At 35.8% G+C, this 20398-nt stretch overlaps 1 protein-coding gene across 39 annotated transcripts in view; it reads right to left on the reverse strand.

Annotated features, from left to right (window-relative positions):
* The window catches only part of PTPRD (protein tyrosine phosphatase receptor type D), a 1218182-nt gene that overhangs the window by 47752 nt on the left and 1150032 nt on the right, over positions 1-20398 (reverse strand). For all 39 annotated transcript variants that reach the window (XM_068927738.1, XM_068927756.1, XM_068927755.1 and 36 more), the window contains 2 exons: positions 17592-17715; positions 6803-6978 (listed from right to left, as the gene is read on the reverse strand). In XM_068927738.1, coding sequence (XP_068783839.1) covers positions 6803-6978; positions 17592-17715 — 300 coding nt within the window. The remainder of the gene's footprint in view (positions 1-6802; positions 6979-17591; positions 17716-20398) is intronic.

A 20398-nucleotide genomic window follows, 5' to 3' on the forward strand; every position in this document is an offset into this window, starting at 1 on the left:
GGGTTCACCTGAAAGTCAGAAGTGAATGGACAAAAGAGCATGAAAAATAGTTTGTTAGAGAACAGAATAACATTATGGGGCCTTACAAGGTTTCATTTTGGAATTTGCTTTTTGAGTGGTGTTTTTAGTTGGAGTGGGTTTTCTACCAGCAGGTTAATGCATGAATAAAACTCCTTTAACATCACAAATGTGTATCATGCAGTTCTGTTGATATTGACTGGGAAGACCATCTAGAAAAATAGTCTTTTACCAACATTTGCTTTCCAGTAGTTAGGCCTATCCATTAGTTTCCTTAGAAAGCAGGTAATGTCTTGAAACTAATGGAGAATATTCTCTATCAGAGAATATTCCACAAAGAATATTCTCCTTCACAGACATCTTTCAGAAGAACTTAAATTTTTCTGATGTATTTCTTGCCACAAATGAGAACTAGTCTTGAATCTTTCAACAGAATCTTCCAGATAAGAAAATTGGGGTTATTTTTCCCAAAAAATTCTGTATTAATTTACTGACCCCTTCAAGCCTGAAATTCCTGACGAACTACCCTCACTGTGATAATAGGGTGCAGCACTAAAAAAAAATAAATCATTACATTTCAAAAACAAATACGCAGAATTTCCAATTTTGAATGGAAAGATTGTCACTCAAAATGACAATGACAACACTCTACATGGGGCACAGTTGCTCTTTCTGAATTAAGAAAAAAATTATATGAGGTAGTGCTGTATCTTTTACCTCAAGCATAAAAAAATAAATAAGGCAAATAAAGACAAATTATAGAGTTACAATGCTGTTTTGATTAAAACACTTGCTACACACATGGCTCAGGAGAACCTTATTTTCTACAAACTGTCAGTTTATCCTCACCGCAAAGAGAAACCACATCATTTATGGGTACATAGACATTAAACAAAAAAATGGATGGAACCTTGAAAATATCTGTGGCAAAATCAGGTATTGCTGTATTATTTCTAGTAAGACACTAGTCTAAACAGTTTTTGACAGCTTACAGTGGAAGAGACTGCACAAAACAGCCTGTGAGTTAGCTCCATTGATGACCCTTATGTTTAGGAAGTTTTTTCAACAGTTTAACATAAACCATTTCTTCAGGAAAGCTGATTTCCTCCTCTTAGATCCCTGTAGGCAGGGAAAACTGTTGAGTGTCATGACCTTTTTAGCAGCCTTTCACATGCTAGTAGAATATTATGTTTCTGCTTACTCTCTTAAATATAAAAGAAATTCAATTCTTTCTAACTTTTTCGATACATCATTTCTCTAACCTATGATCATTATTGTTCTCTACTAGCTTCTCTATAACTTACCAACATCTTTTCACACAGGGCATTTACTCTATATGATCTCAAGCTCCACAAGCACACAAGTAAAACTGATTTTAGTCTGTAATAGCCAGACATGGCATGCCAAAACCTACTTTCAGCCATATGCAGTGGTGTTCTGGCATTTCTTTTCACAAAAAATTAACTCTGCTTATAATATGGCATTTGCACAGTTTTGGTTTTTTTTTTTTTTTTTGCTGGATAACATAACTGTCTGAGCTGAGGTACCTCGGCATAGCCATAACATGGCTAGAAATAGGGACTCCACTTTATTGGTGAGTGTAGTCTGTGTTAGTACAGACTTACAGTGAGATTCTAACAGTGGCAATATATGAATTAAACACTTAGGACTGGCTGCATTTTAATGAAAATTGAGCACTTCCCTGCCCTTGCGCCTTTGAGAATTCTCCCATGATGAACAACCACATGGTTGAGTTTTACACTTGTGACAAGGTAAACTGGTGACACAACCAACTCTAACTCTTACAACGATTTAATAATTCTTGGACTGTAGCCAGCGCATTCTGTTACAGTGAAAAAAACAGTACAAACCTACACATTTTTATTTTAATTTTTGTAAATCTGGATAACACATGGTCTACACGTGCTAAGAATTTTTTATTTTTTGACCAGCTCTCTCATTCATTTTTGTCCTGGCTCATATCTTAACATGCTGAGAGCATTAAAAAATTGAGATAAAATTCATATAGTAAGTTGTAGATACAGAAGTTACTGGCATAACATTATAAATTATGGAATAAACAATGATGAAACTACACATTTACCTCTTCTTTTGTAAAACAACACAACTAGCAGGGAAGAATGCCATCTCCAACATATGCCTTATCCTGCTAACCAGTCTGCTAGGGAGCTATAGTGATATCATCTGTAATGAATTCTTAAAGTGCACATATTGATGACTTTTGTTTTCATAATAATGAAGATGTCTTATTGTCACTTATTTTAGATCCAGTTTTTGACAGGGAATATCTCCAGCACTACTTGTCAAAATATACTTAGGATGAAAGATATGAAATATGTTGCTGAAGCCCTGTATAACAAATGAAAAACTGTCTTAATCACAACCATACAAAACTCTGTTGCCAGGTTTATATTTGTCTGAAAGATCTCCATGCATTTCAGATAGGCAAGAAAACAACTTACTTAGATTTCTTTAATGTGAACTTACTACTGTACACGTTCTATTGCTTTGTACTAACCAGGTTAACCTACTCTGCCGTTAACTAATGAAGAGTTACAAAAATTGTTAGCAGTTTGTGCTTTGGAGCAGAAGAATTTATCCTTCTTCCTAGACCTGTCTTTATGTTTTTAGTGCCTAAAGCAAGACTGATCATCCTCTGTGGCCAGGAGTTTGCTTCAAAGGTATTCTTACTAAGCAGTACCAAAGTACTTACCCTTTCTATTGTGCATACTCAAATGTTTTTTGCTTTTTGTACCAACTGAATCTGAAAAAAGCTTTCCTGATTTAATATAATATGCCTTGCTCATTTCAAAAAACTGAATCGGGATATATGACTTTCCTGCTGTGTTTGCATCTATCCCCCCATTTCCCAAGGAAAGGTCAGGATTACATACATCTCAGGATGTCCCAGTTGCAAGAAGTTCAGCTTTAACATAGCAAGATTCACTGTTTAAATTTTTATACTTTCTTGGTATACAATATAGATGATGATATACATTTCCTCGTGGTCAAATGACTGTCCAAATTAGGCTAGCAAAATGCCACAAATATAGTATCCTCATTTATTGCCTTAGCCATTAGCAAAGATGACCAATGCTGATAGAATCAATATGAAAATATTTCCTCATCAATATAGAAGTTTAAAATCTTGTCCTCATTGAAGAAATTGCTAGGGTCACTATAACATCATTTAGCTCTAATGTGATAGGTGTTTTTTTTGACAGAAGATTCTAATCTTAATTACTGTGTTGGTGAGGTGCCAACACAGAAAGTATTGACAATGAGGACGAGGAGGAAGACACGTATTTAATATCAGTTCCAAAACATAACACAGTGAAGTCTATTTGAAAAAAGGAATTACAGAGGAAAGAAGAAAAGGATTAAACTCTCTTTCAAGTAATTGATCCACAGCAGTACTCCACCCTGAAACAGGGAGGGCAGGAAGAGGTAAATGATGTGTCTTTGAGACAGCAGTGTCTTTGCTATGAAGTGAGTTTCTTTATCCTCATCTGATCATTTATACTCTTTTTGCTAAACGATGGAAAGTGGGGAAAAAATGGGCCATATTATATAGCAGTCAAATTCTCAGAATGTTTAATTAATTAAGAGGATCTAAAAAAGAAAATGAGAAATTTGGACTTACGGAGGAGGAAGGGAAGAGAAGAGGAGAGGGGAAAGAGACATATCACACTTCAAGGTTAAATGCTTCACATTGCCTCACAGCTTTCTTCTCTGTTACACACAACTGCTTTTTTTAATCTCTAATTTCCAGCCTTTTATGTTGTCCTTTTATTTCAACTAGATTAATCACACGCATCTGACAAGTATGTTGTCAACACTGTTCCATGTAGTGCTAATGTGTATAATCTTTTTTGATATAAATTATATGTGTGATAGCTGAATGATCTGACCGACTTTTTCTCTCCTGTCTGGTTTGGGTCAGGTGAGACCCAGGTGACGAGAATTCAAACAAAAACAAAAACGTGTGAACAGTTGTAAGTGAAAGAGCTCCTCTTCTACTGAAGCTTCCTTATAGGCAAACAAATAAACTGTAACATTTCCATTTGATGTACTCAGCTATGTATATTCTCGACGCTGAAGTTAGTTAGTCATCTAACACACATTAATTAACTAACATTGCTTTTCCAGATGCAATTAAAATCCTCATCTTTATCTATGCAGCCCAGGTTAAAAAGGCTGATACCAAGCTGCAGGACTAAACAACAAAAAAAGCAAGCTAAACAGAAATGATGACACGAAGATGGAAAGTAGATGAAGTCCCAGAGAGAAATGATTCTGCTTTGCAGTAGGAATAATGATTAGGCTGCCAAGACGCAAAAGCAGTCAAAAAGGAATCAAAGGAACAAGAAAAACAAAATTAGTGAAGATCTCCATCTCTATTAGAATAGACTTTGTATTTCATGTTTGAAATTTCACTTGGTCTCCTCCTGTAAGAATATGCTATATAAAAATGATGGCATAAGAAAAAATAACAAAGTTATCTTGTCATCATATTCTTTTCCCACATAGGGATTTCCACTACTGCTTAACATCAATACTATTAATTACATTATCTGGAGCTACTCTATTAAGAGTGGAAGAGGTAACCTGTATGTCATATTCAGAGCTGCAGACTCCATTTAAATTAGATTGGAGCTGAATTATGTACCGGATACTTGGTCTGTTATACACTAGATTTGAGTGCACAAAACTCAGTTCATCTATGAACAAAGAATGAGCTAAATTATGCACAAAGAAATACACAAACATAAGCACTGAATACACAGACACTCCATTGACTAGATTTTCTGGTCTCTCATTACACTCAAGGCGTGTACTGTCATTGCATGCTAATCACTTGTGGAGGTGATTACTATTCTGATCGGTGCTTTTTAGGGTACAGTCAGCAAAGGGTAGAGTTATTTTGAAACTTCACTAAGCAATTCGTGAAGAGAATGGTTAGAATTTCATTTAGTTACATCAGAACATCTTTCTAGACTGTTTCCAGGCTATTTGTAGCCTGCAGTATTAAGATAAACTCTCAAGTATTTAAAGTAGTACACCTTCTGCAATGGACTGCTTATTAAGATCAGATTTTGGCTTAGCGCTGATGCAATTTAGCAGCAACTTTATTATATAAAGAGCAATTAGTGAAGAAATGGGCAGAATTTCATCTGCTTAATTCAAAAGAACTTCCAGTGCCTAGACTAACCAAGGCCTGTAGTGTCAAGATAAAATGAAGCATTCTGATAAAATTACCCTCTGCAATGTATTATTAATTGCTAACAGGTACCTACAGGCAGTGGTATTAATGCAGGCTGAATTTACATGCAGACAGTGATTCTATAATTAGACTGCTATACATTGCTTGAATGGCAAAAAAATAACTCTGTTTTTAAGAAGTGGTGAAATGGTAAGAGAATAAATAAAAACACATTCCAGTAAGCCTCCAGAAAGGAATCACTGCTGCCATGACATTCAATGAGCTATGTGATCATTACAACTACATGAATCCAATCATGTGAAAAAATACCTATGCTAACACAATTCAGCATGGGGCTTAACCTCACACCTGCCCACCCCAACACTGCTGTTATGGCTGGTCACAACTCGATATGGACCCACTAAAGCACCTGCACAAAGCACAACCAGCAAGCAGTCATGCAGCACCTGCCACAATCAAGGCGTTCTCCCATCAATGCTAACGGCTTCATAAGCATGAACAACTAGTGGGGGGGTTTCATCACTTTCCTGATGAAAAATATACAGTTTTTATGGGAAAAGTACTGGGCTAGGGATGCCTGCTCCACTGGAGAGGGCACCCAGGGGAGGACACTCATCTGGAGATCCCCTAGTTGGTCACTGATGAGCGTCTTCCCCTTCTCTTTTTCTCACTTTCTCTCCTTTTGTTTATAGTTTCCCGAAAGTAACATTCAGCATGAGAACTGACGTACACTATGAACTACAGATCCCACTAATAAAAACAGACCACCAGACAGTGGTCTGTTACTACAGTTGCCATAACTTTCATTAATATATAGAAAGTAAGTATTACTATTCTTGATTTCATTTCATGTTATTATTTTCTAGTAGCCTTTCACTATTGCTATTAGTACGCAAGTATCTTCATGTTTTAGCCTTTACTTCCCTTATTTTACTTTATCTTGTACAGTTTATTTTTGAAATATCTCAGACACTTTTTGTCTTCTCTTATTGCATATGCTGTTTGTACAATTTTCCTTGCACAGCAGCATGTGCTAATATAACATTCCTATTATATTTTTAAGCAAAGCCAAATATTCACTGATTTTAACTAATGTGTATTCAACATACAAATCTGAAAACTGAATGCTATTGACATATATTAACTTCCTTGTGGGATGATACCTTTAATACTATAGAGGAATCAGCATTTTCAGTCACCTCCTAAAGTTTCTAATTGGCTGAAACAGCAAAAAAAATTACTATGGATCAAGAGATTTCAAGTTGCTCATGCAGTGTATGTATAAAAGCTACAAAATAAGTGATGTGACTAGTGGTATGTTAGCTTCACAGGTGAAACTAACATTTGCTATATAAGTGATATTCATGGTATCTAACCTTTAACTAGAGGCAACTGTTATGAAAAAAAAAAATCCATTCTTGTATATATACCAGAGGCAGACAAGCATCCTTCAAACAAACACAAATCTCATGTGACTGATTACTCAGGCATGATATCGTTAACTTCGGACTGTATTATACATTGATATGCTTTTCTTACCCTGCTCCTTTCCTCCAGCTTTGTCATCATGACAACTGTTGCGCCCCTTTGCTCCCACATCATCCTCCAGAAGTCTCCAAAGGTTTCCGGCAGCGCCCCTTGTGTGGCTATATACGCGTTCTGCTTTCTGTAACCATCTATGTAGTTGGCATTGATATAGTCACTGCCAGGTATGCCTGCAAAGAGAGAAGAACGATGCATTTCTGAGCGGTCCTGTTGCAGCAGTGAGCGTTGCACTGTCTGGATCACTTAATCAGTAGATTCTACACATGTTAATGACTAATTAATATAAAAAAGTATGCTGTTAGCTAGAAGAGGGGCGGTCTTTCTACAAGAGAGAAACTTGCCCTGTAATCAAATTTAGATAAAAGGGTTTTTTCACAGACTTTAGTGAGAGATATTTTGTTGACTGCAACTACAAAATACGCCCGTTTGCTTTTGCGAAAGCAGTGGTCAGTCAGTCAAACACCTGGAGAAACAGACTTGTGATACTCTGTTACCTGTACGTTTCTTTTCCTTTTGCTAAGCTCAACAACCATGTTTGCTGCATTCCTACCAAACTAAACTTAAAAATAAACAAACAAACAAACAGACCAAGAGACCAATTGTCTTTTAAATTTCCTTAAATGAGAAGGTTGCTGACAGGGCGACCTCCCTGTCAGACACCCTGAGTCATGCATGTTTAACTCTCATGTAGCTCGTTGCTTTTCTTTCAAATATAGGAAAAAGGTTGAAGTTGCCAGACTATTATTACTGTTACCCCTACATGCATTTTTCCCATAAATGGGTTATAATCTTGTTTCACTAAGAGCTTTATTTTAACAAAAGCCATTATGTAAGGCAGGTTTAAGAAACAACCACATACACGAATACCCACGTGCATGAAATAAGCACTTCCATAAGTCTGAATAAAAATTAAATCCCTGTGTAAAAAGGAACCAGAATCCAAAGACCAGCAGACACGTTGTAGGGAGAGCTGGAGACAATGCACCATCTGCCAAGGCTGAAGAGGATGTACTGGCTGCAGTGAAGACTGAGTTATTACTTTGAATAAATAAGGTGCCTCGTTCACAGAAATGAATAAATACTGACATACAGCTCTCAGTCCCTTCTCCACTGGAGGTGGTGGTGCAGTGTTCAGCTTTAACTCAGGCTATGTGTTTACTGGAAGATGCATGTTTCGATATATTGATTTTTTTATTATTTTTATATTATTTTTATATTATTTCTTATGGCTCCATCAACATCAACCATATCAAATGGTTGATGGAACCATAGTTTTGATATATTTTTAACTGACAAGACTTGAGGAAGACAGGAAAGGATAACCATGCGAGATGTCAGTGCTGATGGGATGGTGAAGTAGTATTTCCCATGCTGCTGCAGTGTTGAACACTGAGGTGTTTCCTAAAAGATTTGGCTGAAAAATACAGAAATGTGTATCATAAGTAAAAGACAGAAAAAGGTATGTTGAACTAAGTAACACAAATTGCTTTTTCTTTGAGTAGAAATTAATGGTTTATATTTTAACAAACAAACTGCTAGGCCCACGTCTATAACCCCAGGAGACAGTGAAGGCTCCACAAGCTGTTTCAGAAGAGCCTGGGTGATACCCAGATAGTCTGTAGCTTTCTCTAAAGCTATGACTATTTCACCTCAAGACGATTTCAGAAAAACAACAAAGTTGAATTTCTTTGGGTGTGAACCACAATAAACTATTCAATATGTTTAAAGAGGTATTTTTCAAGCTTTATGTCAGAAACTGAACTTCCAAATCTATTCTGATCTGTTATGTCGCATTGTTGATCCCAAACTCAGGAACTACCAGTGTAGCACACTGCTGTCTATCTTACAACCACTGGCATGCATCTGAAAAAGTCCTCGAAAATAATAACAGATTATGAATGTTTAGTAGAGGTGCCTCATTAACACCTGGCAACAATTTGAAGAGTTTTTCCCCTTATTCTGGGTAAGCCTAATGTTTCATTCCAGTACTCACTTAGCAATGAACAAGGCAGCTGGAACTGTGACACTAGTTAAGATCCAATCTAATCTTGAAAAGATTCAGGTTACAGGATTCTGTGGCTGTAGTCTGGTATAAAAATTTGCCTTTATGCCTAAGACAGCCTGATAGATGTTTGCATTTTACATATCCAAATTATATTTAAGCATAAATAGCATCTTGACTTGACTTTCTATACGAGTAAAGGAAAAATCGGAGAAAATATTTCAGGGAAGAATAGACTTTGTAAATTCAGGGGCCCAAGAGAGGCAACAAATGGCAATCCTCAGGCAAGATGTGTGGATGGATACAGGAAAGCTGGCTGGCTATGATTAGAACTGATTGAAAGTCTCTTCTGGTGGGGGGTGGGGGGGAGAGAAGAAACTTCTTTAGAACCTGCACTGAGTTGCTGAAAAGCATGATTTTTTCCCATAAAAGGCAGAAATTGGAGTTCAAAGCCTCACTCTCGTAGACTTGAAACTTTTTTCATGGCACTTCTCATTGTGGAAATTGGAATTAATGACTTAGAAAATACAACTGCTAGGCACAATGCCATATTTTCTACCCTTATCAAGATAATAAAACATTTTTGCAAAAAACAGATGAGAAAGAAAAATGAAGTCAACATGAGAAATCTGCACCAACTGGGTATTATTACCAAAGGAACTGAGAAAGCTGGTAAGAAATGTTTTCTGCATAAATTAGAATTACATTATGATGTCTGGTATCATACTTTGAAGCATATGTTATAAATAAAAGCCTGAGGAAAAAATGAAAAAGAAAAACAACGCTTTGTAAAGTGGTTAAATGATCTTCTGGGAAAGCTGTCCTCTGGAGCCGGTAGTGCACAACTCAGCATGAAAATTAAGCATGAGAAGCATTGCAAACAGTGCACTAAAGAATGTTCTTTACAGATCTTAGCAGCCTATGCTACCAGTACTTGATGTTAAAAAAAAAAAAAAAAAGATGTTTAAAATTGTAAATATTTTAAATGTTTTTTAACTTGTATTAAATTTATTAATTAATCATATTAAAATATATAACTTCTACAATATGTTATTTATAATTATTTGAAAAAGAATGAAGAAAACCTAATTCCCAGATTACATCTTCCCTGATCACAGAGGCAAGTAAAAGAGAATTAAGAATAGTGGTTACAAATATTAGCAAAGGAAATTTCTTCAAAGGTAGGTTAAAGTGGAAATTTCCACTCTATTTTTTCATTTTCCTTTAATCAAGAGAAAAAAAAAAATCTTGTGTATTCTTAAGCCAGAAAATTCCTTTTACAAAGTAACTAGCCTTCAGGAAGTATGAAAAAGATTTGGTTAAGATATGGACAGGAAAGTCCTTTTGCCATAGCACCTTAGCAACTTCTAGAGACTTAACTAATGCAGTTATAGGAAGAACTAGGTGTTGTTCAACACCTTTTACAGTAAGAAAATTTTGGTCAAGGATCTGTCTGTAAAAAGGAGTTCCCCAGAAGCCAGCACTCTATTGGGCTATATCCAAGCTGAGAACAAGGGAACCCAGGGATTTACAACATTCAGCTCCATTACCTCTCTTCCACAAGTATCCACTAGGCATTGCCTTTGTTCTCCATCCGTTCTCCTAGTCCCTTTCAGTACAATCCCTCTTTTTTTTTGCACTGAATCTCTCCATCACCCTTTTCATGCATGACCTCTGTTTCACATTCCTTTCCAAAATCTTTTTATATTCTACAATATACCATTTTCCTACTCTCATTTTCCATCTTGCACTGTGCAACACCAATATTTGCTTTATCAGCTATGCCTCCACAACATACATACTCAAATCCCTCCTGGGAGGGAGCTTTATCATAGCAGGTCCAGTGAAATGAGTGCCGTATAAAAATAACATATGCAAATACTGAACATCTGTAATATCTACATTGACCAAAGTGAAACAATTATTAAAAGCAAATAGATTTAAATATTAAAATGTCACTTTCTGGAATGACTTTTCTGACCATAACCTCATTCTGAGCTGAGAAAGCCAAACAACTCTCTGTCAAGTCTAATAGCACAAAAGCAATCAGATGACAACTGGTTTCAGTGTGGCAGAAAATCCTGCAAACCTTTGTTAGCTGCCACGGCTTGAAGGCATCATACCCACAAGCACAGCAGTAATTGCCATCATTACTTAAGTGTGGGCATAATAGTCAAGGGGGGGGTCAGTTCTGTAAAAACATGGGTCAAGAAAGGGACAAAGCAACCAAATTCTGCCTTCGGTAATATTGATCTGAATTTTGACTGACTCTATTGGCAACAGTGGTGTTTACTCCAGATTTAGGATGGCATAACTGAAGGGTAAATTCAGAGGAAACCACTCGGTATCACTTCACTTTTTTAAAAGTTTCATCAATAGCAGAGACGCAGTTTCTGCATAAAAATTCAGCTAAAGACTGAGCCTCCAGATTGTAATTCTAACTATTTTCTAGTAGCCTTTTTAACTATGATGATGAATGACCAAAGTCTGCAATCTCCTTATTCTGCCAGACAGGAATTGAGCACAATGGGGGCAGTATTAGATGAGTAGCTGAGCATAAAAGACATCCCATTTTCAAATATCTCAAGAGAACAAAGCAGCCCAGATTTTACAGAGAGAGAGAAAGAGTGAATGAGCAATGAAACAAAATTAGCCAATGCCACAATTTAAGAACAACAGAATTAAAAAAAAACCCTCCACAGCTACTGATTTATAGTGAGACTGTTCTCATGAACTGAAATGACAGTACAGCTTGCTGCAACATGCACAGGGATCCACACCACACAGCTAATAATGCAGACCTCAGAATTACCCACTTGATTTCCTGAAGACAGTTATCTTCTTAAGTAGCTTTAATTAGACTTCACGTTTTATTCACAGACTGAAATCAAATCATGAAATTGTTTCAAGCCTTTACAAAGGCTAAGTACTAAGCAGCCTTTCTATTTAAAACAAATTAAACTATAAACCTTTGTTTCTGTGCTGCTTCCCTAAGAAATGTGCTGTTAGTTATAAAGAGAGTGTGAAGTAATAGGATTAAACTCTGTCATGCTTGTAAACAACTTGGGAAAATGTAATGATGAACTGAAAATGCTGGATGAAGCTATGCTATCACTGATTGATATTTTTAACTATGTCAGAGCACAAATGAACCTAAGACAGCTACTGGATGACAACAAAAAATGTCTGTGAGAAAGTGGCTTGTAATATAAAATCTACATAGGTAAGGAGGTTACCAAACTCAAATGGTATATGCCCAAATCTGTAACAAAAGAACGTATTGAAAGAAGAAAAAACACACGTCAGCGAAGATATCTGTAATAACAAACACTGGTATAGTGAACAACTTGTACAAAGGCTGAGGAAAATGCAGTAGATATCATCCTAACGTAACGTAAGATAAGGAGGAAAAAGAAAAGTCAAGTAAAATTATAGACTGTTGGGCTATGGATGGACTGTTAGTACCAGAGGAGTCTGGTAAAGAGGGAAAGGATAAGGGAGATAGATACCTTGAAACAAAATACTGAATTAAAGTACGTTTTAGAAGGAAAAAGGGACCTGTCTGTCACAAAGGGGCAGGTGAAAGATGGAGAATTAGGCAGGACAAAAAAGGATTGTGAAGAGAACAGAACACAAATAACAGAAAGGAAAAAAAAAGGAAGAAAAAATCTGGAACAGGTGGTGGGGACTAGGAATTAGGGGCTTTAGGAGATCTTCAGGCAAGATGAAAAATGTGAAAGAAGAGTAGCAGAGAAACAGGCCAAGAAACAGGAGGAGCGCTGCAAAGAAAAACAAAAGGAAGGTATTTTGTGGGGAGCAGTTTTGTTCTTTTGGGGTTTTGGGTTTTTTTTCTCAGTGTTGGCTAGTCCTCAGGTAGGTGACTTAATGAAAGTAAAAGAAAGGACAGAATTGTTCAGTGCAGTCCCTCAGAGACACATGATGAGAACAGCATGATGCCACCACGACAATACATTGTGATAACAGTATTTTGCAAGATAGTGTAAAGCAAATATTGAAATCCAACAGGAAGACCTCATACTGTGATTACTTTATAACTGTCTGAAACTTGATTGACTGATAAAATGATTCTCCAGCTCTTCAAGACTGAGAAACACTGAAGCTGTCTCTCAAAGGAATGTTTCACTGGATGCAAATATTCATTTATATGTGCAAACGTTACATTAAATGGGTCACAGAGTGCCTATACTAATATGAACTGAAATGCTTCCAGGTTAGATGATCCCCACAGAAAACAGTTTCAATATTGAGTGTGTACAGTAAGCCATGGAGTGCCAAAACTTCATTCTCTGCTCAAGAACAAAACAACAGGACATTTTGGCAAAGCCCTCCAGATGGACAGTCTGAGTATGTACACAGGAAAAAAGCAGAATTGTGCCACGCTGATCTCAGAACAGCAAGGAGGACACTGTTTTTGCTGTTAAGTTATAACTATAACAGCATCCATAACTCATATACTCATCTTAATGAGGAGATTTTTAATAGTAAGCAGATCCATAATCCAGGATTATTATAACCCTAAAACTTGTCTTGGCGTTGCTGCTGAAATAGCTACCATTAAGTCTACTCAAAATCATTAAGCTTGATCTATCTGAAACTCGTTACCACATCACTGCAATCATTGCTCTTTTTGAGGTGCTCTAGGCTTGCAGAGGGAAAGTGGCATAAAATTACTCTAAGCCTTCAATTTATATTTTGTTAACAGAATTTAATACACCTGCAATGCGAGAGAGTCCAAATAAGCTGTATAGTTCATGTCTGTTCAGTACGAGTTCAGGAATTTATTTTTACCAAAATACTTTTTAAATCTAAAGATCATGGCCTGCATACCGGATGCTGATTTACTAATAACTGGCAGCTCAGAAATAAATAAGAATATTGGCAGCTTCTTGCCTTTTCTTTTTAAAGATTTATATTGTAGTTAGAGACTTCTAGCTTTTGCTGCATTTTAAAGCGACTCACTTGCCCATCACACAAATTACTGCTGAAATATGATAGATATTATTTATACTTTAATTTTTTACATCATTACTCTTATGCAAATCCATGACACATATGGCAGACTTTTAGTCTTGGATGTCACCAGGAAGAACTGGCAAGTCTTTTTAAAATACAGAATGTTTAATGATGTTTTTCCCAGTATTGTATTTATTCCTTTGAGTTTTAAAATCTGTAGATCTAGCTGTTGTAATTTTATCTATTTCTCTTTTAATAGGCAAATTCTGACCTCACATCCACTTAGAAACACACAATAGACTTTATTATCTTACTATGTTCTCTCATTATGCTGCAGAGCAACTTGCAAAAGTCCCTCTCAGACACAGCCAAAGACAGCACAGCATCAGAGATGAGATGTATTTCTATAGCACGCAGGAAAATAATTCTTATGAGTAATATTTTCCTTCAGGTGAAACTGAAATCACCACAGCTAATCTGAGTTTTCCTTCCAAAGGGATATCTAATGAAAAAAAACTAAATGGAGAGAATTTAAAAAAAACAAAATACATTTTTTACAAAGTCAGCAATTAAGTTGTGGAATTTCTTGCTACAGGTAACTACAGAGGCCAAGAACTTAGAGAAACTCAAAAACAAAGGTTTGAACAATGTGTAACAAGATTTATAAAAGGTAGTAGAACAAGTACAGAAAGGGTTACAAAGCCTTCTGTTTCAGGGTCTGTGCAATTTTAATAATTTGATATTATCTATTGGTGGAAAGAAGTAACTTCTAATAGTTACAGTGTGCTAACTGATTTAAAACTTTCTAGGAAGAGTCTCATATTGGTTACCGTCAGAGATAGGAAATTGAACTACACTGACCTTGCATCATACACTAGAGCTGCAATTACAACATTCCTCATCTGCGCAACACCAGCAAGTGGCAAAGTGACCATCAAGGTAGATTAACGTTTAGGCACCTGATTAGTGTTTGCTACAAATATAGTTGCTGTTATTCAGGGATGGATTGTTTAGCAGTAGAATGGAGGTCTTCCTCTTAGGAAGGATATAACTTTCATTAAAACCTCAATGATAATAATGTTGTTCTTTTTATGGCCTCCAAAGAGCATCAGGTAAGGCCGATGTGTAAAGTCCAAAAAATAAATTCTCTATATGGTTGCAACAAAATGTAATGCAGTCTAAATTTCGGCCCTGACCAACTTTATACGGTAGCACAGACAAAGGAGATTTTTTTTAAAGCAATATTTAAAGTATTTATTCCTCTGGCAGCTTGAGGACAAATGCAGCTGTTAACTGATTAAAATGCTAGGCAGACTACATATTTTCATTGTGAGAATGTTTATTCAAAGCTGGAAAGAGAAACACTTACTACATTACTACAAAATGCTAAAACCAGAATATTAAATTTAGGATGTTATAGACATGCAGTTTCAGAAACATGGCCATGTAAAATCTCAGCAGGAGCAATAAAAAAAAGGAGAATACTTAAATTTATTACTGTTTTCAAGTCAAATTATTATAGCTTAAACCAGCATTTAATACTTGATTTACGTTGCTTTGGTTACCATAAACTAACGACTGAGAAAATACTTAAAATTAGGAAATCACCAGATGGGTCAAAATGCCATTTGTGTTTTTTTGCCTAATATTGATATTTCAAAGGACTACAATCACATTTTTCTTCATTTAGGATCTCTAACATTGAATAGAGTTACAAATTTTAGCCTCAAGGTATTTCTCACTTAAAAAAAGGGAATCAAAGTTTAGAGACTAACTGTATGTGTTCTCTGCTCCTCAGAAAACTCAGTCCCTTCCTACAAGGAGGATTTATAATTTTTTCACGTTCTTACTGTTTGTTATTTTAAAGAGCTAGTCTAATGTACTGTCTAATTTAACACCTTTAATTACTTTGAACAATGTTTTCTGTTTTCCCTCTTAAATTTTCTTCCCATTCTCAGAATATGTTCATTTTTATTTTAGGAAGTCAAATTTCATGGATCATTTGCATGTAGGGGAACCTGGCAGAATTTTCCAAGCCGAGATGTTTGGCTTGTTATAAATTAACAAACAGATTTATTCACAATTAGATTTTTTTCTTCTCCTTTCTTTTCCCAGTTACACAAATCTTTTTCAAAATAAAATCCTGCCAAATCTTGAGACTTCTTGGTACTTGACAGTTATTTTTGATACCTGATAGTAATTTTTGAGTTAAACATTTTACTGCGAAGAACTTTACATACGATTCAGAATGGCACTGTTGTACAATCACTGCTCCTGACTTTTCTTGATGGTTCACCAGGTTCTCTTGTGCATACCACTGACGCAGAAAGGATATTTTTCTTGAATTGCATCAAATATAATGCTATTTAAAATACACTCCCCTTTGCTGGGCAGATAGATAGTTTTATAAGGAAATAGGTTCTATATGTCTAGATTCTTCTACAAGGTAATGTGAAAAATGTAACTAACACTATAGAAAATGTAGTCAGTACAATTATATGAGCTTCAGAGGTAGAATAAACATAAGCAGATTATTATATTCAAATTCTTCAAGGTAATCATTTAAATTTTCTAATATCTTTGAAAAAGCCTGTCTGTTTTATCAAAGCCCATAATATACAAAAAATAAGGCTAAGATCTAAAGTTTGACCAGTGGGATTGCTTTTTTCCTCACTGAATATTTATTATTAAAAGTTATTATGCCTATAAATATGATCCTTCCTGTATCTAATCAGGTTGGAGTAGCCAAATATAAGGAAATTCTTTATAACTAAATTAAAACACGGTGAGATTTAACATGTAGCATGTTTGGACTGCAATAATTAAGACCTTGAACATAAAGTTATTTGTAATTTTAAAGCTGTCCCTAGATCTTATATATCATACACAAGTTCTGTCAAAGTTACTAAAGGTAGGTTTTACTTTCATATAAATGGCTTCACTTAAACATACAATCAGTTATAGTCTGGCCATCACTACAGCTTGTTGTCAACCGTACAGAATAAACTGAAAATCTGGCTTCATCCCAGGAAGCAGCTTAATGGTAAGGCACGGTAATGGTTGGCCAGTAAAAAAATCGTCTGAGTGATAAGCAGTACTTCCTGTTGCTTTAGCACTTGGTAAAACATACACAGTCTCCAGGCCTGATCACTTCAGACAGTTTGTTTAAGTCAAAACTCTGTGATCAAGTGATCAAGTTTTTTTAAAGCTTTATGTGAAAGAAAGATGTAACAAAGAGCTGTCATTGTATGACCCTGCCAACCTTTTAGCAGTGAATCACTGAAGTTTCAACAATGTCCACATGTGTGCATTTGTTTGAACACTTCCATTTGACACATATTCATTTTGTTAAGTCAAAAATCTTTAAAAAGGAAGTCTGAATCCCTCTTAAAATACCTCTGAGAAGATAAAGTTGAGCTGATCTTTTCTAGAGTAAGGATTTGGCAATGGAAACTCAGTAATCAGCTAAGTTGATAATGTCAGATCTGGACAAAAACCCTAATTCACACAGACTTAGTGATATATTGGCTCTGTAGAACTAACAGATGTAAACAGGAATGATAACTTACATTAGATAACACTTTGGCATAAGCAGAGAGAGCCGATGTATTGAGTGCTATATGTGACCCTGTTTCAATCTTAGTTCTTTTTCTTAATTAACTAAGGAGAATGAACACCAAAAAAAGGATTGCTGTTACAGGAAGTAATTCAATTGACACTTCTTCATATTGCAATCCATAGATAGCAGGAGGTAAAATTAAATTGGATTTTAGGATTTAATTAGTTTAATTTTCAGGGTCTCCTTACCTTCTATTGCTGAGAGCAGAACACGAGAATGGTCATATGCAATTACATTCGCATATCTATTCTTTGGTTTGTTTACTTCCAGGTTAGAGTGTTCCCATGTGAACTGCTGACCAGGATCAATAGACTTCAAAAAGATAAAGAGAAGAAAAAGGGAGAAAAAATATTAGTTAAGTACTACATACTTATCATATTCATAATGATTACACACTATATGGTTCTAAAGTTTTAGTCTGGAAGTATTTTGCTTTTGAAAGAAAATTATAAATTCAGGATTCTTCATAATGCACTATATTATAACAAGAATTTTGTATTGATGTATCTGAAGTTCCAGTTAGGAAACTAAACCACGTTTTCCAAACCTAAGGTAACAGTTCTCTCCTCAGGGTAGAAGGGCAAGGGTATTCATCTCTCTTTTTATCTTATTTTTTTTCCAAGAAACAATTCTGTAAGTGAGTGACTCTAGCATAACAGAGAAGAATGAAAAAAAAAAACATGTTGGAAATCTTAAAATCACTGTGATGAGGGAGGAAAACTAATTTTGTCTTGCTCTGTTAATAAATGTGTATGTTTTTAAACAATTCAGTGTCCTGTTCACTAAATAAACTCCAAATGTTCCTAAAGAACTTTTCTGGAAGGAAAATTTTGTTGTTTCTTTTTAATTTTTTCATTTTTAGCACCAGAGCAACAAATGATACCAATGTTGCTGATGGAACAGACTGAAGAACATAGAGATACGCTATAAAGACACTGTCTGTTTTTATTTCCTTAACTCATGCATTCAGTTGTAAACATATATGTCAGCAATTTAGGCATATATGACCTCTTATACATATAACTTCATAGTCCTAGAATTACTGTTTGTTTCCTACCTCCTGCATGTTCCAGGACGGCAATAACATAATGAAGCTCTTCCTAAACTTCTGCATGCTTCACCAGCCAGAGAAGTCCAGGCTCTACCTATTCCCTCTTATCTCTGTGGCTGAGTTATACGTACAGCTGGGCAAGTACCGAATAAATGACAGATGGTACCTGTTTGTGCCTGCTATGGTACCTGCTATGCGAAAGGTCAGCTCATATTGAGAAGTCATGATGAATCACATATTGTTTTACTTTCCCTCTGTGTAACATTAGAGACCTTAAAGTGTTTGATCCGCAGGCGTGTACGTGCAAAGACGGTTTGAAGGTCACGTCCTTTGCTTAATCCTGGTAATAATTTGGTACATGAGTGGTTCCCCATGCCAGGCTGCTCTAAATTGTAAAAGCCCAAAGAATCAACCAGCAGAGCTAAACCAGGCTGTTCACCGGCACTGTGTTCACTTTTCAATAGCAGGCTACCTCTAAAGCACACGTAAGAAGCTCCATACTGGCAGTACAGCACTAAGACATCACTTACATGACCCTCCCAGGGTTGGTTACAACAGGTACAAGTGCATTTTATTTTAATGACATAGTACAAATGCAAAACATGACCTGCAAGCTATTACAATAGGTATTTTCAGACAGTGGACATGTGCTAAAGTAATTAATGGGATCTATTTGGATTTAACCGTTAGACTAATAATTATTATTTGGCTAGTCAAAAAATTGCTTTGTTTTTTGTATCTTTATAGATCGCATATAATTTATTTTATTACCATCCAGACTCTGCTTCTTTCTTGAGATTATTCTAAAAAAATCCATTTTGCCTGGCTGCCAGATAGAGAGGATGTAGAATACGTCAGTATTTCAGTTTAGGAAACCAAGGTCCATTATCTTATCATATTCACTAATATCCTAAACCCAATTGTATTTTATAACAGCGTTCTGGCTAATTATCCTGAATTTTGCTACTTTTCATTACAGTTCTCTGAAGCTGGCCCTGGGTGAGTTCCCCTGTGTGACTTGACTGTGGTCCTCTCGGCGGATGCAGTGTGATTGTCCTGGTTCTGGCTCCCCCTTTGCATGATGTTTTCACAAGCAATGACTGAGGCAGTGTGTGGCAGCTCACACATCAGGAAGAAATGCAATGCGATTTTTCTAGAGGAATGAGGAAGACACAACCAGCTTGGGAGCATACAGAAGGCCACACAGAATTACCTCATAGTTTGGGTATGATTCCCTTGGGTAGCACTGCAGTGAATGTTTATAACTGTTTAAAAAGCATTCTTAAACCATTTTTAGCTCAGAATGGTTTAATCTAATTTGTTCTGATTGCGTATAACTTCTGGGCCAAAGTAAGTTTTCAAAAAAAAAAAATTCGTCCAATAAAATTTGGGTTCACAGCCCTAGCAAATTGTGGGACAGTATTTGGATATGTTAAAGAGTTTTGCAAAACAGATAATGGCTTTTTTTTTGGCCTTATTGTAATTTGGTTTTAAATACAGGAACAACAAAGTATCATCCAAACGGCATTCTCTCACTTGCAAAGTAGACATTACTTCTGCGCTGTGTTTGAGCACAAACATGGACATCCTAACCCTTCCCTTATTAGGGCTTGGTCTGCCTTTCACCCAACCATTATCTTTTCTGGCTATATACAGAAATTCATATTTATAAATAAAGCAAGCTGTAATATAAATTACTTTATAACATTTGTATTCAGTTTTCTTACAGCTCTGTTTCATCACAATAACATTTTCTCATCCTCTGTGAAACATGGCCAATAGAATTTTGTTGCAAGTAAGCATCCACTTAAAAATGTGTGTTTTTTTTTTTTTTTTAGTCTCTATTGGTAAGTTGAAGTAAGGTGAAGTGAAATATTTTGGACCACCTTTCATTTGAGCCTGGGGAAGGGGAAAATCATATAGACATATTATAAATTTAACAGA

The sequence above is a fragment of the Struthio camelus genome, chromosome Z (assembly GCF_040807025.1).
Source record: "Struthio camelus isolate bStrCam1 chromosome Z, bStrCam1.hap1, whole genome shotgun sequence".
Lineage (NCBI taxonomy): Eukaryota > Metazoa > Chordata > Aves > Struthioniformes > Struthionidae > Struthio > Struthio camelus.